A 24135-nucleotide genomic window follows, 5' to 3' on the forward strand; every position below is an offset into this window, starting at 1 on the left:
GTTTGGCGCCGTGCACGTGAGCGCCACAATCAGGACTGCATACGACCGAGGCACACAGGGCCAACACCCGGCATCATGATGTGGGGAGCGATCTCCTACACTGGCCGTACACCTCTGGTGATCGTTGAGGGGACACTGAATAGTGCACGGTACATCCAAACCGTCATCGAACCCATCGTTCTACAATTCCTAGACCGGCAAGGGAACTTTCTGTGCCAACAGGACAATGCACGTCCGCATGTATCCCATGCCACCCAACGTGCTCTAGAAGGTGTAAGTCAACTACCTTGGCCAGCAAGATCTCCGGATCTGTCCCCCATTGAGCATGTTTGGGACTGGATGAAGCGTCGTCTCATGCGGTCTGCACGTCCAGCACGAACGCTGGTCCAACTGAGGCGCCAGGTGGAAATGGCATGGCAAGCCGTTCCACAGGACTACATCCAGCATCTCTACGATCGTCTCCATGGGAGAATAGCAGCCTGCATTGCTGCGAAAGGTGGATATACACTGTACTAGTGCCGACATTGTGCATGCTCTGTTGTCTGTGTCTATGTGCCTGTGGTTCTGTCAGTGTGATCATGTGATGTATCTGACCCCAGGAATGTGTCAATAAAGTTTCCCCTTCCTGGGACAATGAATTCACGGTGTTCTTATTTCAATTTCCAGGAGTGTAGTACTGGTACATACACACCTATATAACTTCCTTGCATCAGAGTTGCTTTTTAGCATATGAACATAGGTAAGAAAATGAATCCTCAAACCCAGTCACATTTGTAGTTCCATAGGACATAAATGTAAAATAACAGTCCTGCTGTACATAGTTGTATAACAGATTGAGATACATGTCAGATGTGTGTGTACAACATGACTGCAAAGGGAAAAAACTCTTTGGAGCAAAAAGCCTTCATAGTCAGTTTTGCATAATAAATTATACAGAGGAAAGTGACTGATACTAAGGGGGAATAAATCTGACAATGAGGCAAGTTGTTCCCGCTTTCTGACCAAAGTATAAAACCCCTTTGAATTTCTCAACATCTGGCAGCCAGTTTGGTTAAATTTGGCAACCATGGAGGCTGAGCTGGCTTTCTTGACATTTTTAGCCAGTAAATCATAGAAGAGGACTGACAGATCATCAGTTACAATAATTGGATAATTCATTATAGCGATATCATAGAAAAGTTATGGTTGAAAGTGGAAGGTCATTAACAATAGTAATAAATTTGATGCATCATGTTGCATAAATGTGACAACAATGCAAGCTGTCCCAGATATCCTGAGAAATAGGACAATGCCCCTTTGATTTTCCCACCACTTTTATCTCGCCCAATTCGCTTAGAGCAATGGAGGAGTGCGAATGTGGAGGGCAAGGGGAGGGTGTAGGGTGACATAGGCATGGACCTTGGGGATGATCTGGCAAGAAAGAACCCTGTTTTAGGCCTGGCCTTGTCCCATAAATCTTTTAAGGTGACGATTTCGACCTTGAATAATAAAATATTGTTGTTGTTGTGGTCCTCAGCCCTGAGACTGGTTTGATGCAGCTCTCCATGCTACTCTATCCTGTGCAAGCTGCTTCATCTCCCAGTACCTACTACAACCTACATCCTTCTGAATCTGCTTAGTGTACTCATCTCTCGGTCTCCCTCTACGAGTTTTACCCTCCACACTGCCCTCCAATACGAAATTGGTGATCCCTTGATGCCTCAGAACATGTCCTACCAACCGATCCCTTCTTCTGGTCAAGTTGTGCCACAAACTTCTCTTCTCCCCAATCCGATTCAATACTTCCTCATTAGTTATGTGATCTACCCATCTAATCTTCATCATTCTTCTGTAGCACCACATTTCAAAAGCTTCTATTCTCTTCTTGTCCAAACTATTTATCGTCCATGATTCACTTCCATACATAGCTACACTCCATACAAATACTTTCAGAAATGACTTCCTGCCACTTAAATCGATACTCGATGTTAACAAATTTCTCTTCTTCAGAAACGCTTTCCTTGCCATTGCCAGTCTACATTTTATATCCTCTCTACTTCGACCATCATCAGTTATTTTGCTCCCCAAATAGCAAAACTCCTTTACTACTTTAAGTGTCTCATTTCCTAATCCAATTCCCTCAGCATTACCCGAATTAATTCGACTACATTCCATTATCCTCGTTTTGCCTTTGTTGATGATCATCTTATATCCTCCTTTCAAGACACTATCCATTCCGTTCAACTGCTCTTCCAAGTCCTTTGCTGTCTCTGACAGAATTACGATGTCATCGGCGAACCTCAAAGTTTTTATTTCTTCTCCATGGACTTTAATACCTACTCCGAATTTTTCTTTTGTTTCCTTCACTGCCTGCTCAATATTCAGATTGAATAACATCAGGGAGAGACTACAGCCCTGTCTCACTCCCTTCCCAACCACTGCTTCCTTTTCATGTCCCTCGACTCCTATAACTGCCATCTGGTTTCTATACAAATTGTAAATAACCTTTCGCTTCCTGTATTTTACCTCTGCCACCTTCAGAATTTGAAAGAGAGTATTCCAGTCAACATTGTCAAAAGCTTTCTCTAAGTCTACAAATGCTAGAAACGTAGGTTTGCCCTTCCTTAATCTAGCTTCTAAGATAAGTCGTAGGGTCAGTATTGCCTCACGTGTTCCAACATTTCTACGGAATCCAAACTGATCTTCCCCGAGGTCGGCTTCTACTAGTTTTTCCATTCGTCTGTAAAGAATTCGCGTTAGTATTTTGCAGCTGTGACTTATTAAACTGATAGTTCGGTAACTTTTACATCTGTCAACACCTGCTTTCTTTGGGATTTGAATTATTATATTCTTCTTGAAGTCTGAGGGTGTTTCGCCTGTCTCATACATCTTGCTCACCAGATGGTAGAGTTTTGTCAGGACTGGCTCTCCCAAGGCCGTCAGTAGTTCTAATGGAATGTTGTTTACTCCGGGGGCCTTGTTTCGACTCAGGTCTTTCAGCGCTCTGTCAAGCTCTTCACGCAGTATCGTATCTCCCATTTCATCTTCATCTACATCCTCTTCCATTTCCATAATATTGTCCTCAAGTACATCGCCCTTGTATAGACCCTCTATATACTCCTTCCACCTTTCTGCTTTCCCTTCTTTGCTTAGAACTGAGTTTCCATGTAAGCTCTTAATATTCGTACAAGAGGTCCTCTTTTCTCCAAAGGTCTCTTTAATTTTCCTGTAGGCAGTATCTATCTTACCCCTAGTGAGATAAGCCTCTACATCCTTACATTTGTCCTCTAGCCATCCCTGCTTAGCCATTTTGCACTTGCTGTCGATCTCATTTTTGAGACGTTTGTATTCCTTTTTGCCTGCTTCATTTACTGCATTTTTATATTTTCTCCTTTAATCAATTAAATTCAATATTTCTTCTGTTACCCAAGGATTTCTACTAGCCCTCGTCTTTTTACCTACTTGATCCTCTGCTGCCTTCACTACTTCATTCCTCAAAGCTACCCATTCTTCTTCTATTGTATTTCTTTCCCCCATTCCTGTCAATTGTTCCCTTATGCTCTCCTTGAAACTCTGTACAACCTCTGGTTCTTTTAATTTTTCCAGGTCCCATCTCCTTAAATTCCCACCTTTTTGCAGTTTCTTCAGTTTTAATCTACAGGTCATAACCAATAGATTGTTGTCAGAGTCCACATCAGCCCCTGGAAATGTCTTACAATTTAAAACCTGGTTCTCTGTCGTACCATTATATAATCTATCTGAAACCTGTGAGTATCTCCAGGCTTCTTCCATGTATACAGCCTTCTTTTATGATTCTTGAACCAAGTGTTAATGTTGGTATTTTTTGTGATCTTACCAAGGCATTTGATTGTGAAGAACATGTTACACTACCAGAAAAACTGAATTTTTTTGAAATTGATGGCTTTGCACACAAATAGTTTCAATCATTCTTAACAAAAAGAATGCAGAAAGTTTTGGTGAATAATTCTGATAATATTGTAAACGTAAAAATTTTAGGGACCGGGGAGAAATCACAAAACTAAAGTCCCTCAAAGTTCACTTTTGGGCACAATCCTGATCGTTATGTATGTGAGTGACCTTCCGCTTCACATTTAACAAGCATAAATGATACTCTTTTGCAGACGATAGTAGCGTTATTAGAAATCCCACTACAGAGAGAGCAACAAGAGAATAATTAAGTGGTTCTCAGAATACGAAGTATCCATTATTTTCCAGATAACACTCTATATTCAGTTCCTTGCACCACATGAACAGGAGCCAGTAAACAGGGTATAATGCCTCAAATATTTGGGTGTACTTGTCGATGACTACCTGAAATGGAAGGAGCATGTTACTGAGCTTCTCAAACAATTAAGCTCACCTACTTTTGCTCTTGGTATAATTACTGGTCTTGGAAAAAACAACTCAGCTTCCCCAAATGTTTTGCACACTTCCATTCAGTAATGCCCTATGGATAAATTCCCTTGAACAAGTCATCATTTGGGAAGGTAGTGCTGATTGCTCAAAAGTTAACAGTAAGAATAAAGTTTGGTGTTCATCCCCAGTCGTCCCTTTCGAAGAGTTGAGCATTTTAACTGCCTGATCACAATACATCTACACATATTCGCTAATGATTTTTTTAAAACTGGCGTGTTGTCAACTGGCAGTATGTGACATTTGCTAAATTTGTATAATAATTTATTAATTCATCGATCTCTCAGATCAATAAAATACGTTGAAATTACCAGTTCCGGCAAACCGTTCCTATCTTTAGACGTGCTTAATCCATAAACAGCTTAATACAGCCAAAACAATCTTATATCACATGTATGTACATTTACTGAAATTTTAAAGGAGTTCATGATGTTGAAAATGCTTTATTATATTTATTTCTCTGTATGAAGATTTTTGTGGATTAAACACAACTGATACTGGCAGAAGTAAAGCTGTGAGGCCAGAGCGTGAGTCGCGCTTGGGTAGATCAGTTGGTAGAGCACTTGCCCGCGAAAGGCAAAAGTCCCGAGTTCGAGTCTCGGTCCGGCACACAGTTTTAATCTGCCAGGAAGTTTCTTTACAACTGAAGAAGTCAACAACTTGCCACAATAGACAATGTGAATATGTTTTACATATCCAAGCGGCCGTTATTTGCTAATGAAATTGGTTACAAGTAATCCATTACAATTTGAGAACACACAAGTGACAACAGCATCTGACAGAGTTCGTGGCCAGAGGGAGGGAGGGGGGGGGGGGGGGATTCATACCTATGGACGTAGAATGATGTGAGTACGTCATGGGTAAAGGGTATGTCTAGCATTACTGGCGATTTTCAAATGGAGATCTCAACTCAACACTCCCGTAGGATGTGCAATGCACCTTGTCGCTATTTTTGTGGCTTTAAGAATCATTGGGATTAGGGACATAGAAGCATCATATCGACAGGTCATGGCTGTAGTGAACATGTAGTGACCAGATGGAATCAACAGTGTTACAATAAGTGTAGGCACAGATCCTTCCAGAAGAACCACAGCACGAGAATATCCAGGAATTTTCGACGGGTTCCGACGAATAGATGGATGGTAGTAGCAGAAATGTGGGGAAGAGTCCACAGGCAGCTTCACCAGAGACCTTCGGGAACAAATTACTGAAAGTCGGATGGACATCTCGTAGAAAATAAACTTTCATGGTGTAGAGGCAGATGCGTTTGGGGTATTGAGTGTGTTCTGCCTTGTTCATTGATGAATCTCGTTTCTGTTTATAAATGTCAGATCAACACCAACGTATGCATAGAAGATGTAGATATAGATTACACGAAGCAGCAGGTCCTGAAAGCCATACCACTGTGATTGTTAGAATCGTGATTTGGCGAGCTATCAGGACTGTTTTGCTGCCTGCGAAATGAAGGTTGAATGCTCGACAGTATGTAGCAAGAATGGTAACCCTTGTGTGGTGATGCCCTTCAGCGGAGAAAATGACATTTTACAGAAAGGTAGTGTAAGATCCCACACTGCACTTCACACCACAAACGCCTTGAACTGCGCGCGGATCCTTGACTAGTCTGCTGGGTTCTCTGATCTGTCACCAACAGAGCATGTTTGCAAAGGGACGGGAAGACTTTCATACCAACGTCCAGCCAGCAATCTTCATGAACTGACACGATAAATATTTCAGGCGTGGAAAGAGATCCCATCTTGGTGATATTCGGAGAGTGTCTGCTTTAATGCCACAACGAATAGAAACGTGTATTCGTGTGCCTGGAGGTCACAACTCATACGTTTATGATGGACATCTATTTCGAGAGGAACTGAAGTTGAATAATTTATTATCCGTTATATGATGAATATTTCCATGCAAATTAAAATAAATATCGGACTGATGCTTCATAGTGAAACACTTTTAGTTTCTGTTAGTGTATATTTTTGGCAGGTCGTCGGAAATTTCAAATTTCTGTTAACCTTAATTATGCAAGACATGTTACAATAAATAACAGGTTAAGTTGCAACACGAAAGCACGAAGGAGGCCTATGACTATTATGTAAACTCTGAGAACTTGTTATACCACTGCTTTATTAGGTCGATTAAAAAAAAAATCACTTTTTTAAAAATTTTATTTGCTCAGGCGTATCATCAGAACATCTCCCAAATGAAGCATAATTGTTCTGAAATTACTAGTGAATTTTTTAAAAAACACAACGAGTAAAATATCTGAGAGTAAATATTTAAAAATATTCACAAATATGTTTATATACCATATAAAATGCCCTAATACATGGTATTGTTGCACATAATTAAATTCTCCACATCGGTGTTCAACTGACGACCGTTTCAGAAACTATCTACCAATACTTGAGATGAGGTGTAATAATTGTATAGCTGTAGTGGTGTTAAAAGCGCACGTTAAAAATAGACAGGTAAGTTAATAACAAAAATAGTATTAAAATGTAAAGATAAATGGGGCAATAACCTATTAGGAAAATTACAAACCATAATCAAAAGTATATCAGCAGAACTATATAAGTAAATTATGCGGTTCATTTGAAGTTGGTTGGGAAGGGGGTGAAGGAGGCAGGTAGGAGCAAAGAGGCACAGTCATAACCGGTTATCATTCATACGTATGAGAGCTAGTAATACACAGCACTATCCATTCTAACGGTGTAGCAGGTTCTTTAGTAAACACATATAAACGCCGAGAAGGAAGAGCGGAAGCATTACGTACGAGGAGAAGTGCCGTTACTGACTTATGGTACATAAACACAAGATTGATTTTAGGGACCTGATAATAAAGTAATAAACGGCCTGCTCAGATGTAAACGTAGACTTCCGTGGCCGGTGTCACTGTCATTAAAATTCTTCTGGGTTTGTGACCGCATTGTCCCCTATAAAAATTCCGACGTTTCGGCGACTATTGCAAGACGCCTTCCTCAGGTTTGCTGTTAGCAACACACCCTAAGGCACGATTGCAACAGTCGCCGAACCATCGGAATTTTATAGCTGACAATGCGGTTACTAAACCAGAAGAATTTTATTGAAGGCGTGCTCAGAACTTACAATACATTTTGGTTTGTCTGTATTTCGAATAAAAATTTTTTGTGTGCAATTCAAACAATATACACAGAGAAACTTCGTGTTGGAGACTCGGCGAGTAAATGTTAGACTATAAAACCAAGAGTTACGGATGCGATAACTGGTCCGTTCAGTAAAAATACCCTGGAAATTTTCGTGACTTTCTCCTATGACAAAGCTCTGTGTAAGTGAGACATATCAAAGTTGCGTCATATCTAAAACTTCTCGTTAAATTGTAAATACCCCTATGACAGGCTGCGTGAGGTGATTCTCATATCGGATGAAATTGAAAGTTATATTACCTCAAACGTCTATTTGATATCAAACCAGTCTTTTGCTTGATGATTCTATCTTATTTTAGACCGAAGAAAATGAATAAACGATTCTCTGACAGAGGACGAGTAACTTAAGAACAGAACAACGTGAAATATTTGACATGGTAACATAGCATATCTGCATAGCTAGTGTTTTTTTTCTAAAAAAGGGGTATACTCAGCTGCAATCGACAAAACGTCACGATGTCACAATTTTCGGCAATTATGCAGAGTCTCGCAAATCTTCATACATAACTAAACAAAGACAAAGAACTTCCAGGTTTTTCGATGCCTGGGTGGATGTAAAATATTTATTTTCTTCGTCCTTCAAAACCAGCCCCACATACAAAATAACAATCTACATCGCCACGAAACACTAGCCTACGAGCCTGTAAGACCGGAAATTCATTTTTCATTATGTATTATGTATCGTCAAATGGTTTGTATTCAAACGTAAACATTACTGACACATTCTAATACTTTCTTTGGCTTCTTTAAAGGTACACACACAATTAAGAAATTCTAATTCTAATCACGAAAGACACAACGCTTTTCAACACAAACCGCACAGCAAATCACACACTCATGAAAACTGAAAGGTACAAGTATCATATTAGACAAAATCCAGCGATCGTAAGAACCTACACTAACTATACAGCCAACATACGGCATTAAATTAATTATTTCTGCCTAAATGGGTACAATTTCTTCAAAAAGGACAGCAGTTACTAAGCTTTAGTCTAGCTGATAATAATGTGGCCCAACGTTTCGATTCTGTTGCTTAGTGTCGAGTTGCCGACCAAGAGAAACCGATTCGATTTACTCGAAGTCTTCTCCAGCCTCTGTGGACAGCGGGTTAACGCCAACTAATTGATGAACTTTCAAGTCGGAAGTTGTATTTGCGTTCCCCCTGATAAAATTCTTGAGTATAACAACAATTTTGCTAACATTTAGCCACCTGCATCGAGTTGAAAATCAATAGGGAACTACTTTGTAAAACAGCTGACCGAGTGAAATAAAATCTATATATGTCAGCAAGTAGTGTATTCGGGAGCGTACTGATGATAGCGATTGCTACCGGATCTGATTTCTGGATGTTATGAAAGAAAGACGTCACTGGGATTATGGAAATTATTTACGTCAGCCGTGCGTAGAAACGCTTTCCAATCGTCTGTCACATGACAGTACTCCTGAGATACAGGAATGCGCAACAAGAGGGCCATCTTCGTTATCGAATTGAGAAACTTATTCTTCAGGAGATATCTCCCTTACGTCATTAGCGATAATCTGTCTTGCTGACAAGCACCCTCTTATATAGAAGTTGCAGAAAGTAGCAGAACCAGAGCAAAGTCTCAATCCACTGTGACCTACTGCTGAAGAAGGAAGTCGAAGTAAGTTTGATGAATTATTGAATCACGAATATTTACAGTATAATCTGTTTGTTGATTTTATATTAGAATAAAGTAAGGAAATAAATTAGATAGTGGTGCACGGGGATATTTTACGTTTTTACACAAAATACTTTTAAAATAATGGTACCTACTACTCCACGCGAACGTATGACTTATACAGCTTGCGAATGGTAGTAATTCATGAATATTTCATTAAACTAGTATCGGGTAAAGGTTATCTGCGACTGGTGATGTGCATGATAATGAAACCTATAAAATAATGAACTATGACCAAAAAATAAAGCAAATTTTTAGGCATGAAATAATATATGAAGAAGATACAGCACAGCAATTTAGTTATTAAAGGGTAACTCCTTAACTTTTGAGCTCCTGAAATAGATGGTGTTTGGTTTAAATGCCTGCTTGGATATAAATAATCCAGTATGTGAAAGCGTCTCGATTTATCAATATCTACGGCAGGAGGTGATATTGGCAACGTAAGTTATTAGACTTGGGAGACGTAAAAGACGCAGCAGCGAACTAACCTGTAATTTTTGGGACTGTGAGCACGCCTCAAACAACAATAGGTATTCAGAGGAAATGAAGATCAGAGCAAGATTTGTTGTTGTTGTTGTTGTGGTCTTCAGTCCTGAGACTGGTTTGATGCAGCTCTCCATGCTACTCTATCCTGTGCTAGCTTCTTCATCTCCCAGTACCTACTGCAACCTACATCCTTCTGAATCTGCTTAATGTACTCATCTCTCGGTCTCCCTCTACGATTTTTACCCTCCACACTGCCCTCCAATGCTAAATTTGTGATCCCTTGATGCCTCAAAACATGTCCTACCAACCGATCCCTTCTTCTAGTCAAGTTGTGCACAAACTTCTCTTCTCCCCAATCCTATTCAATACCTCCTCATTAGTTACGTGATCTATCCACCTTATCTTCAGTATTCTTCTGTAGCACCACATTTCGAAAGCTTCTATTCTCTTCTTGTCCAAACTAGTTATCGTCCATGTTTCACTTCCATACATGGCTACACTCCAAACAAATATTTTCAGAAATGACTTCCTGACACTTAAATCTATATTCGATGTTAACAAATTTCTCTTCTTCAGAAACGCTTTCCTTGCCATTGCCAGTCTACATTTTTTATCCTCTCTACTTCGACCATCATCAGTTATTTTACTTCCTAAATAGCAAAACTCCTTTACTACTGTAAGTGTCTCATTTCCTAATCTAATTCCCTCAGCATCACCCGATTTAATTCGACTACATTCCATTATCCTCGTTTTGCTTTTGTTGATGTTCATCTTATAGCCTCCATTCAAGACACTGTCCATTCCGTTCAACTGCTCTTCCAAGTCCTTTGCCGTCTCTGACAGAATTACAATGTCATCGGCGAACCTCAAAGTTTTTACTTCGTCTCCATGAATTTTAATACCTACTCCAAATTTTTCTTTTGTTTCCTTTACTGCTTGCTCAATATACAGATTGAATAACATCGGGGAGAGGCTACAACCCTGTCTCACTCCTTTCCCAACCACTGCTTCCCTTTCATGCCCCTCGACTCTTATGACTGCCATCTGGTTTCTGTACAAATTGTAAATAGCCTTTCGCTCCCTGTATTTTACCCCTGCCACCTTTAGAATTTGAAAAAGAGTATTCCAGTCAACATTGTCAAAAGCTTTCTCTAAGTCTACAAATGCTAGAAACGTTGGTTTGCCTTTTCTTAATCTTTCTTCTAAGATAAGTCGTAAGGTCAGTATTGCCTCACGTGTTCCAACATTTCGACGGAATCCAAACTGATCCTCCCCGAGGTCCGCATCTACCAGTATTTCCATTCGTCTGTAAAGAATTCGCGTTAGTATTTTGCAGCTGTGACTTATTAAACTGATAGTTCGGTAGTTTTCACATCTGTCAGCACCTGCTTTCTTTGGGATTGGAATTATTATATTCTTCTTGAAGTCTGAGGGTATTTCGCCTGTCTCATACATCTTGCTCACCAGCTGGTAGAGTTTTGTCATGACTGGCTCTCCCAAAGCCGTCAGTAGTTCTAATGGAATGTTGTCTACTCCGGGGGCCTTGTTTCGACTCAGGTCTTTCAGTGCTCTGTCATACTCTTCACGCAGTATCGTATCACCCATTCCGTCTTCATCTACATCCTCTTCCATTTCCATAATATTGTCCTCAAGTACATCACCCTTGTATAAACCTTCTATATACTCCTTCCACCTTTCTGCCTTCCCTTCTTTGCTTAGAACTGGGTTGTCATCTGAGCTCTTGATATTCATGCACGTGGTTCTCTTCTCTCCAAAGGTCTCTTTAATTTTCCTGTAGGCAGTATCTATCTTACCCCTAGTGAGATAAGCTTCTACATCCTTACATTTGTCCTCTAGCCATCCCTGTTTAGCCATTTTGCACTTCCTGTCGATCTCATTTTTGAGACGTTTGTATTCGTTTTTGCCTGCTTCATTTACTGCATTTTTATATTTTCTCCTTTCATCAATTAAATTCAATATTTCTTCTGTTACCCAAGGATTTCTAGCAGCCCTCGTCTTTTTACCTACTTTATCCTCTGCTGCCTTCACTACTTCATCCCTCAGAGCTATCCATTCTTCGTCTACTGTATTTCTTTCCCCTATTCCTGTCAATTGGTCCCTTATGCTCTCCCTGAAACTCTGTACAACGTCTGGTTCTTTCAGTTTATCCAGGTCCCATCTCCTTAATTTCCCAAATTTTTGCAGTTTCTTCAGTTTTAATCTACAGGTCATAACCAATAGATTGTGGTCAGAGTCCACATCTGCCCCTGGAAATGTCTTACAACTTAAAACCTGGTTCCTAAATCTCTGTCTTACCATTATATAATCTATCTGATACCTTTTAGTATCTCCAGGGTTCTTCCACGTATACAAACTTCTTTCATGATTCTTAAACCAAGTGTTACCTATGACTAAGTTGTGCTCTGTACAAAATTCTACTAGGCGGCTTCCTCTTTCATTTCTTAGCCCCAATCCATATTCACCTACTATGTTTCCTTCTCTTCCTTTTCCTACACTCGAATTCCAGTCACCCATTACTATTAAATTTTCGTCTCCCTTCACTATCTGAATAATTTCTTTTATTTCATCGTACATTTCTTCAATTTCTTCGTCATCTGCAGAGCTAGTTGGCATATAAACTTGTACTACTGTAGTAGGTGTGGGCTTCGTATCTATCTTGGCCACAATAATGCGTTCACTATGCTGTTTGTAGTAGCTTACCCGCATTCCTATTTTCCTATTCATTATTAAACCTACTCCTGCATTACCCCTATTTGATTTTGTGTTTATAACCCTGTAATCACCTGACCAGAAGTCTTCTTCCTCCTGCCACCGAACTTCACTAATTCCCACTATATCTAACTTTAACCTATCCATTTCCCTTTTTAAATTTTCTAACCTACCTGCCCGATTAAGGGATCTGACATTCCACGCTCCGATCCGTAGAACGCCAGTTTTCTTTCTCCTGATAACGACATCCTCCTGAGTAGTCCCCGCCCGGAGATCCGAATGGGGGACTATTTTACCTCCGGAATATTTTACCCAAGAGGATGCCATCATCATTTAATCACACAGTAAAGCTGCATGTCCTCGGGAAAAATTACGGCTGTAGTTTCCCCTTGCTTTCAGCCGTTCGCAGTACCAGCACAGCAAGGCCGTTTTGGTTAATGTTGCAAGGCCAGATCAGTCAATCATCCAGACTGTTGCCCCTGCAACTACTGAAAAGGCTGCTGCCCCTCTTCAGGAACCACACGTTTGTCTGGCCTCTCAACAGATACCCCTCCGTTGTGGTTGCACCTATGGTACGGCCATCTGTATCGCTGAGGCACGCAAGCCTCCCCACCAACAGCAAGGTCCATGGTTCATGGGGGGGAGAGCAAGATTTACCAGAAGCAAATGATGCTATTACAGCCCGTCAGTCTGTTTACTACAGCGACCCAAGATATTCAAATTGCAGCACGGTGCGGAATATCATCCAAAACAACACGCAGTCGTCTCCATGAACTTCGTGTGCATATACCCAGTTTCCCAGTAAGCACATGTAGTGGATGTGCAGTGCGCTTTAGTATGTTTCCGATGGTGCTTGTTTCTTTTCTGAAAAATCGCAATTTAGTTTTGAATTTGTTAGAAAAAGCGTTAATCTCTGTGAAACTAAAACAAATCTACAATTTTGGATCGTAATAACAAACCATCGTGATGGCTACCTGGTTTGACGGGCACGAATGGATGAACATACGGACCTCCACGTCTTCTGTAGTTCGCTTAGGTACAGACACATGTAGTGGGCAGTGATTTAAGAAAGAAAAAAAAAAAGAAAAAAAGCACTCCACGGCCGATAAGCTCAATGCTTCGAGGATCATTAATATCATTGATGACGACTTTCCATAACCTTTGGCTCTACGGTGAATATGTACGAAGCGCATTACTACTTCAATGAGGTTCTGCATCCTCAGTATCTTCTGTTTTTGTGTGTCGCAAGCCCTCCTTCTCAATGTTCACTACAATGTCTGGGGACTAAGCCTTGACCTGACAGGACAATAGGCTTGCATCTGTTTCAACGCTTTTGGAACTAACTGTGAAAGTTAGACAATAGGTGAGAAAGACATACATAAATGCTGAGAGGAATAACAGTGGGATACGCCTACGAACGTCAGTGGAAAATTAATGATGGAATGCCATGTCACACGTTTGCCTGTGTCTTCTTGGTATGCGCCCTATCCTTATTAAACTCTTGTTTTGTGCCTTGGATACTCCACAGTCTTGTACTGTTCAACTGACATTCCTTTAATCAACTATGTATCTGTACAGATGAAGGATGAGAAAGAGTGTGTGTGGTTACAACGGATCATTGCTTTTGCTATTCATTCACAATCTCTCCCAAAGTTACAGTAGCTGTCACTAGTAATGGGACTTATATACATCTATGGGCATTCCATACCGACATGAGAAACCTTCAATGTTCAACCCGTCGATATACAGCATGATAAAAGTCATGGGATAGAGATATTCTCTTATACAAGCGGCAATAGTATCGCGTAAACAAGGTATAAAAGGTAGTGCATTGGCGGAGCTCTCATTTGTGCTCACGTGATTCATGTGAAAAGCCTCCCGATGTGATTATGGCAGCACAACGGGAATTAACGAACTTTGAACGTGGAATGGTAGTTGGTGCTAGACGCATGGGACATTCTATTTCTGAAATCGGTAGGGAATTCAGTATTCCGCGATCCACAGTGTCAAGTGTGTGTCGAGGATACCAAATTTTAGGCATCACCTCTCAGCACGGACAACGCAGTGGCCGACGGCACAGTAGTTTCAAGCCCTATTATTCCTTGGGGCGTCCATTTACTCCATGGAATAACTTCTCTGCTATCTATGTTTTCTCTTATAAAAAGAAGGATTTGGATCTTGCCGATTAGTCGAGAAAGAAGGAGGATGTATATGTATGTATTGTTGAGCTAGTAGCATTCTTGATGAGATTCTGTATGAAAAGGAATTTAATACATGAACTAAACTAAAAGCAAGTGTGTTCGCGTATTATTTAACTGATTATTATTGACAGTGTCTGCTTACTACGCTGTGTTGCACGGGATCAGTGGGGACGTCTGATTTACACTGGACGAACCTGCCGTTTTGTATGCTCAAGATATCCAGTTACTTCAAATAAATAGGCTAATACGGTCTTACTAGCAGATCTCCGGTCTTTCCCATGTGATCACCGAAAGTTAATAATTATTACAAATGTTTTTCAGGAGATCGACTGACAATTTTCGTCGCACCAAGACTTCGAAATTGCTTCACTGCCTTATGGAATTTAAGTTAAGCTCAATGTAATCAGGATAGAACAGTATTGAACTGTGTGAATGTGATAAGCCTGCTTTGTGAATGAAGATTCCCTTAATATACGAGTGTTTTTTACTATCCTGATCAGTGAAGCTAAATCAGGTCGGTTTGAGAGAGGTTATTAAATTTTAGATCCACAAAAAAAATATTAAAGAGAGATTAATTCGTGCACAAAATTCTGCACCAGTAACACTTTCACCGGTAACACTTTCGCAAATAGGGTGGCTGCAGAGACAGCATGGATCAATAGTTCTGCACGGGCTTCCAACTATTTGTTGATCCCACTCTGCGTCCAGCTGTTACACTACGCCGAGAGAAAGGAGATCCCACACGATATAAGGAGGTATCCCATGACTTGTGTCGCCTTAGTGTAGTTCTCTGGATATTCGTAAGTCACAATTGCTTCGATAATGTTACGTTGACTCGCCATACAAACATTTTGAGTTAATTCACTTGCTAGTGTTTCATTACACGTGTTACTTTGATAAGCTGAGCATTGACGTTTGCGTTATCTGCTGCTTTCTAAGGAGAGGGAAGATGTTTATTTCATCTAAGAAGGCCGGGAAAAGCAATAGCAAATTATTACTAAAATGTGTCGTCGAAGATTAAACTGTAATGTCAGAGCCATTGGAAGTGATGCAGCGACTGTAAAAGACCACACGGTACTAATGTGTACACTAATGTTTCAGAATGAAAGCATCAAAGGACAATAGGCCACAGCCCCCACCGTACAGCGCAGTACCGCCTGGCAACACCACGGCACCGTATCCAGTACAGCCCGGAGTGCCAAGTGGATATCCTGCTCCACCTGGACATCCTGCTCCACCTGGACATCCACACAGCGGGGTACCAGTTAGCAATGTTATTGGAGGGTATCCACCACATGCTGGTGTGTGTAAGTACCTGTATGTCAGTTTAAATATCTGAAGACTGTTAATACAGAGTTCAGTCGCGTGTTAAAACTGCATTTTGTGATCAGATTACTTTATTTATCACACTATTCCTTCATTGTGCTCAAAGCCCTTTGTCACGTGCATCTCTTTTCCTTTTCTGAAGATTTATAGTTCACAACTGTCGCCGAACCCGATCGTCTTTGATGCTTCATACATACAAACATACTCGTATAATCGGATATTTGGCAGTGTGTGCCCTGATGATAGCCTGAATGTAAATATGTATGCTAAGATATAGATATGATGGGGGATTATATGGCCCGGAATTTTCATTCCACGGAGAACAGTGTTATCTTTTGTATGTTACTTCATACTGATATTTTTTCATTCTGTCACAAAAATGTGCATATTCATGCACAGTAACTAATGCTAGAGTCTTCTGAAAAACTGAATACGAAAGAATACTGCAGCTGTTCATCCGAATACTGCAGCTAGTCATACCTTTTTTATAAATTTTCTTTCGTTTTCGTGTACTGGGACTTTCGTCTGTTTGCATTGTCGATCAGATATTCTATATGAATATTCTCATAGTATGATTTTGTATAAAATATTTATACCTCCTGTCGAGCAGAGATGTTGTTGTAGATAACTTCCAGCAATGAAGTTTTCTTTTCTTCTCTGAGACCACATTACGATGGAGAGGAATCTAGATGTATTGCGAGATGATGTGTATAATTATGAGAAGCATTTGTTGCCGTAAAGTTTTGCTATTTCCGAGCGTATCATAGTTTGCAACAGGTGTCACAACATTTATTCTTACTTTCTACATGCATTTGTTCCATATCTCCATGTAATAAACCTTATAACAGTTTGCTGTAGAAAACAGCTAGAGTTGCGAAATTCAGTTCATTTCATTTTGTTGATGGCCGGTTTCGGGTATCAGAACCCATTCTCATATCAACCAAATAGAAAAAAGGTGTCTGATACCCGAATAATAAAGAGAACTGAATTTCGCAGATCTGGCTGTTTTCTGCATGAAACTGGTTATTACAAGTTGCTGCTCTATCATTAACCCCAGCATGCCGGAAATACGTAAACCTAACTGTCATCTGGTTTATACTCTATTATCCTTTTATTATTGTGGCACTCTCACTATAGTGGTATTGTGTTTGCTTGCATCTGTTAAGTCAAGTAACTCCTTAGTTGACACGTAAATTCCTTTCTCTCCTGGCGATAAGTATTATTGTAAGATAATGTTTAAAACTTTTCTGTTTAGCTTTCTTTCAAAATAATTTCACTTCCATCAGATTTCTCCTTTCATTGATGTCGCTTATTCCTCCTGATTCGTCACTATCTATCCTTCTATCTTTTTTTTTCTTTGTACTTCCTGAGTCACCCTTTAGAAGTACAGTTTAGATGCGAACGAACACATCTTTATAAGAGGGGTTTCTACCTTTCTGTGTGATGTTTTATGAGGTTGTCCTCTTCGATCAAAAGCGTTTAATGTTTACTGGTGCCAATAATGTTTAAGGATGCATATGTATCAATTTACTGTTGTATATCGTTCCAATTTTAAACGACATTCTCTTCCGTCATCATTCTCCCCCATTGCTCGGATTAAAAAGTGAAATTTATGTTGCATTTAAAATACATGTTCACAACAATTAAGTTGTTTGAACTACGCAGTTCTCTCAAAACTTTACTGATGGACATGAAATTAGAATCTGTAATGATATTCCATCTTTCAGGAATGCATCCTGTGTATTGTTATTTCTTCTTGCAATATTTCTGTTGAAAACATTATAGCAATCTTCAAGGTGTGTCGCTTGCAGATTTTAAACTGCCTGACACAATAATGCCGAGTTAACGTGCGTCAGAGATTACACTGTTATCGAGTGGTTTAAAAACTGCCAGCGTTTCACCTTGAAGACGGCTGTAGGTGAATCAGTCGAAATATCAGAAGGAGAAATAAAACCGTCCCGGATACACGCCCGAAAGATGATGAAAAAGAAAAAGGATCTGTAATGTTGCCAGAAATATTACCTTTCGCGACAATCGCTACCGTTCTGTTAATACCGACAAGAATTATACATTCGGCTTTGTCAGTTTTCATAGCTGAATCTTGCTTCTTTTACCGCTCATTCTTTGATGAAAAGTTACTGAACACACATATTATCGTCCTGCTTGGAACATGATCGTCCCAGCGTTTAATTTATCTTTGCATACGATAAAATTTTCGATTGAATTGTCATTTCTACAGTTACCTCAAAGTATAGGAATACAGAGTAAGAAAACATAATTTACAGAATGTTCAACCATCAATTGACACAGGACCTTCTTACAAAATAGAGGTATTCGAAGTGAGGGGTAACAAAGAGGAAAAAAGATTCACATACGTAGGCCAGTGAGGAAATAAAGACGATTAGACTTGAAGTACACATCCTCTATTCGATGAATATGAGAAACTGAAGAAAGTCTTCGGTGGTTAGAGACTCCAATAGTAATATACTTTCTTAACCTCTGTGGCATACATCTCCTACCGAAACTCCCAGCACTTTTTCTGTGCTTCTAAAGTCCTAGAAATTTATGAAGATATGTCTGATATCGAGTTTCCTAGATTCTCTGCACTTTTTTTAAAGTTATGCACTTCGATTGTCGGAGAGCATCGAGTGATTTTTCTCTGTATTCCTGTGTAGCCGGGATGGTTATTATGCCACCACTGACCGTGGGAGCCGAGTCGTGTACCGTCGTCTGTCCTTCGTGTCACAAAACCGTCCAGACAGACATCAAGGTCGTGTCAACCACCAAGACACATATGTTCGCCTTCTTACTAGCCATCTTTGGGTGAGTATGCTTCAGCAAGCAGTGCTGACAAGTAAGCAATCTCTGCACGGTTTGTTGTCGCACTGAAATGAAATGTTCAGTAGCATTCAAGTGAGTGTGCAAATGCAATGATGCTGTAGAATTATCTTTATATCTTACACTGATAGGAGGAAGTGTTAACGTGCAGTCACTAAGTAAATGAAAAAAAGTTAAAGGGCAACATTTTCAAAAAACTTAACATTTTACACGAATTCTAATTTGCCTTTCAATAAACAGCAATATTCTTAACCAATCTGGGTGGTAGATACCTAATTTATTACGACAGGCAGTGAGCACAGTACAGCCACTCTTTAACAAAGTAGTGGGTCTGTGTGTATAAATTAACAAATGATTTATTCTTTTGTGCTATAAAAACTATCATGCTGTCAACATATTTTCTTTACAAAGTAAATATAATTACGCTGCGTTCGCCTTAGCCTGAGCCAGATCTCCAAAGAGAGTTATTTATACGTAACAACCAGTTTACTGATAAAGCACTAAAACTTTTCTGTGCTGTTTTCTCAAAAAATTACGTTTATATAAAACTGTGAATCCTCCTGCATGTTTATCAAGCAGTAATTTCACTAATAGTTTCAACTGCCTTTCATTTTGATTTCAGATGATTGTTCTGCTAAACCCATACATCCCAATAGGACCACACCATACTTATTCAGATGAAATATAGTAATCTTTAAGGCTTTCAGTAGTCCATGAGCATTTTTTATGTATAACAACATTTAGTAAATCATTTGCCCAGTTTTAGTTTTGATTTTCTCATTTGATAATTGATCGTTTTCTGAGAAATTTTGTATAAGGCTTTTATCCCATTTTACAGTTCCCTAAATCTGGCAGTATCTAATTTTGTCTTCTAGTATTTGTGTAAAGCGCATCCATAAGTTTGTCATGTTTACAACGTCACAGTTCTCTTTAAATCCTGCGTATTCTTCTTCCGTTATCACAGAAACATTTGCTACGATATTGTTCCTCGTGACTACAGAACACAACCACCACTATGTAATACATAAGCGTAATGTATCACTGGCAAAGGGAATTTTTACAAACAGATTAAAATATGAAATGTTTAAACCTCTTTATAAGAAAGGTCAAAAGGAAGACTTAAATAACTATCGTCCAGATTCCTTATTGAAGACTTTTTCCAAAATGTTCAAAAAAGTAATGCCGCGCGGACTAGCCGAGTAGTAGTCATGGACTGTGCGGCTGGTCTCGGCGGAGGTTCGAGTCCTCCCTAGGGCATGAGTGTGTGTGTTTGTCCTTAGGATAATTTAGGTTAAGTAGTGTGTAAGCTTAGGGACTGATGACCGTAGCAGTTAAGTCCCATAAGATTTCACACACTTTATCTTTTATTTAAAAAAGTAATGTACTGAAGTGGTACTCACATTTAAGTAAAAAAGGTTACTTATCACACACAGTTTGGATTTTAGATGGACTCCTTGACTGATAATACTATTTATACATTCACTAATCAAAAATTACAACCCTTAAAAAACAAAATATCGTCAGTTGATTATTTCTTGCGTCGTTTTCAAGGACTTTGATTGCGAAGAACATACTATTCTTTTATTACACATTAGTATAGCAGTCAGTGTCTCAGAAAGGAGTTCAATATGCAGGAATGAAAATTTTTTATCACTTGCCCAAAACATAAAATGTCTGACATGTAGCAAAGCAAATTTTAAATTTAACCTAACATAATTTTCCCTGGAGAACTCCTGTCATGGGATGAATTTTAATTTAAAAACTGATATCCCTAAAAAAGAAGAAAACAAGTTTTTAAGTGTAGTGTATGATTAGGACTAAAAATTTATATGTTCATAATTAACACTAATCACGTGCACATATCCTTTTAACTGACTCATTCCAGATCGTTTTGATAAAAGAACAGCTGAGGTGATTTACGGAACATTTAACTAACTATTGCAAGTGTCATGACACAGTGTCCCATACAGTCCTTTGCAATTCTTAATCTAATTATCTTATTTTATGGAAATTGTAATCTAATTATGACGTTTGTGTTCTCCAGTGAAACATTTCTGTATTCCGTTATACTTCAACGCTCAGAAAATATGTACTCGTTGTGTAATATGGGAGTGTTTGTATTGTATATCTCTCATTACCTAGTTAGATAAAGAATAATGGGAAACTAAAAAGGTATTATGCACATATTCAGCAGGAACCATTATCACTGAAAGTAGAAAAACTGCAAGCACCGACTTTGATGCCTAAAGTTGGCATTATGCATCAAAAAACGTATAGCTTAAATGAAGTGTCGAACAACATTCACGCTTTTACGTTTTCATTCTTAAATTAGTTTGCAATACAACTATGGACTCCTAGGAAAAAACACTCCACTCTATTTGCGGGGTTGCCAGAGGACACTGAAGACAGTGATTTGCACGTTGTAGAGATGAATTTGCAGCGCGTTAGTTAAAGTACAGAAATGTCTGTCATTAAATTGCACCAAAGAAAGGCGTTAAAGATAAAGGAAGCCACTGACCACATACTTTGCCGAGATCGCTAAACACACACACACACACACACACACACACACACACGCACGCACACACGCAACACATCACACATCACCACTACCACAACCACGCCACCTGGATTACATCGGCAAGGAAAGGGAACGTACACCTCGTATCCTACTCAAGATATGGTGGTCCCCCTTCCAGGATTGAATTCCAAACCCCTTACATTTCTCACCAAGTGAGAGGTGACAGACACTACTGATGGAGGGTCCTTCTGTCTATGTGTAGTTTAGCTCGTCCTATTCTTCGGTGTTACTCTAAAAGATGCTCTGGAGACGGATTTCACCTACTTCCACCTTAATTTTCCACAGACAAGCAAACAACACAAAACAGAACTCGGAACAGTCGTATACACGACACACACACACACACACACACACACACACACACACACACAACACACACACACATACACATAAACATAAACGCATACTGCAAATGACGCATACTACCATACAACTGCAGTATGTTTTAAGAACCACCATAAAAATAGTTCTAAACACTAGCGCTCTATGGTTACATAAGACTCGCTAAAATCGCAGCCTAACAAACCAACTCATATTTTCTTTGACACATATTTTTTGTGCTCTTGCATTATAGGCCACACACAACTGACCGTTCATATCAAGGACATATTCTTAAAAATCTACATCTACATCCATACTCCGCAAGCCACCTGTCGGTGTGTGGCGGAGGGAGCTAACACTGTTAGCTCCAGGAGCAAGGATACAGTATCAGAAATGTAACAGTTCTTTCGTGGATAGTACTGTCTGTGGCCCTGGTTCACGCTACAGAACAGCATTTTGGTGAAAGATGGCATACGGGCTTATCGAAGAGTGCATACTACTTCTTGTGCCCATTTTCTTTACTGTAACCTCTTATCAATGTGTATTTGTATCTGATGCTGTCATCATGGTTTCTCTCGCATATCACACTGTGTACGCCTTGGTGGCGGATTTTTTATAATACACATCTTATTCAAGATAAATGATTTTTAGACAGTAGACGGTTATGCCTTACAACACTTCACCTTCCAGTGGTTTCACCTTATATTACGAAATTTGTTTCTTCTGTTTCAGGTGCTGTTTGTGCTGCTGCATCCCGTACTGTGTAGACAGCCTGAGAGCGAAGCACCACTACTGTCCGGAGTGTAAAGCTTTTATTGCAGCTTACGACAGATGAATCCCGTTTTCCAACCCTTTGTTTATGATGGATGATCTGATGACTCATGACTTCTGGCAGAACGCCACACATGAGAGTACCATTGAAAAACACTCTGGCTGTGTGATATTGTGAACTATGAAGCACTGATTCATTTTAAAACACACCAAAGATACGAAGTGGTGAAAGCAGAATCTTAGTGGAGTTCCGTATGATGCTTTTCCAGTTACTCTAGTACATGTTCTGCGTTATTACGCTAAACATAAGTAACTGATAGAAAGTTCAGTTCGATACACCAATGTTTGTGTCTTTTTACGTACACATCTATTAACTGGTGAGAGATTGCTGATATATTTTGGCCACTTCATAGCCTCCATTATGCAACACAGGACAATCACCATGATTTCCAGGCTTCATACGCACCACAATCTCAAACTTCTTATTTTGTGCAACACGCAAACAGACTCTGTGCTGTTTTTACAGGTCATGACAAAAGAGATAAAACCATGTTACCGAACTGAATCAATTTCCTGTTAATTTCTTAAACGTTTTGTAGCTTTTGTAAACAGTTGTTTACTCCGATACATTTTTGGAAATAACTATTAAAGATTTTTTTATACAGTGACATTACTCGTGTACAATTCAGTGTAGTTGATTGTAATACAGAACCAACGAAAGATATCCGTTACCAGCTATTCTGAATGGTACGGGCGAAAACCTGATCATCAACTGTAGTTCCCTATAGTTGTTGATGAGACTGTGGTGTTATTAACTTTATACAGTTCTTACTCTTATACCAGCATACATGAAACTGAACTGGCTGCCGACATCAGAAAACGCCTACCATCTTGTGGACAGTAAATCAGACAGCGAGTCCTCAAGGAACGTCTTTCAGCAACTCCCTGCAGAAGACCGCCTCGTGGAAGACTTCATATCCAAAGGAGACTCCAGTCACTGGAAAATAACTTCATGTCAAATCGTGTTCTTCGTATGTGCTTAACTGAATACTGTATGTTTGTTTTGTAAGCTTCAGTTTGCAAATCGTATTTTTTAATAAAACGTACGAAAATACTCAGAGTGATTACACAGTTGTCTGCCTTTTTAGTGGTTCTTAATATTAGCCATCTTACCTACAAAGTCTATCACTATTGACTCAACAGAAATACATTCGCTGTGCATAAAATGCACACACACACACACACACACACACACACACACACACACACACACACACACACAGAGTAAATATTGTTACTGCTTTTAACTTTATAGCTCAGTTTCTCTTTAGCTCATATTAAGTTTCCTGATTTTAGATCGGGTTGAGCAGTCGGTGTCGTAGGCTGTGAAATTTCAGAAAAGCTTTGGCTTATTCAGAGAATGTTTTTCAGAGGTTAATCGTGACAAATCAAGATCCCTTATTTCCTTGCAGCGTCACGTCTGACTAGGTCTTTAGCACCGTGTTCCCTATGTTTCTACAGTGAAACGTCCCAAGTACCTAGAAACGTCTCCATGTGAACCGCTCCACTGCCTATATTGT

The 24135-nt window shown here is 39.5% G+C and overlaps 1 protein-coding gene across 1 annotated transcript; it reads left to right on the top strand.

Moving 5' to 3' along the window:
* The first annotated feature begins 9180 nt into the window (after positions 1-9180).
* On the top strand, positions 9181-23686 carry LOC126366007 (lipopolysaccharide-induced tumor necrosis factor-alpha factor homolog). The gene is made up of 4 exons (XM_050008855.1): positions 9181-9244; positions 15820-16019; positions 18720-18867; positions 22517-23686. The coding sequence occupies exons 2-4, from the start codon at positions 15821-15823 to the stop codon at positions 22617-22619; spliced, it is 450 nt and encodes a 149-aa protein (XP_049864812.1). The 5' UTR covers positions 9181-9244; position 15820; the 3' UTR covers positions 22620-23686.
* The last annotated feature ends 449 nt before the right edge of the window (positions 23687-24135 follow it).

Source organism: Schistocerca gregaria, chromosome 1 (genome assembly GCF_023897955.1).
Source record: "Schistocerca gregaria isolate iqSchGreg1 chromosome 1, iqSchGreg1.2, whole genome shotgun sequence".
Lineage (NCBI taxonomy): Eukaryota > Metazoa > Arthropoda > Insecta > Orthoptera > Acrididae > Schistocerca > Schistocerca gregaria.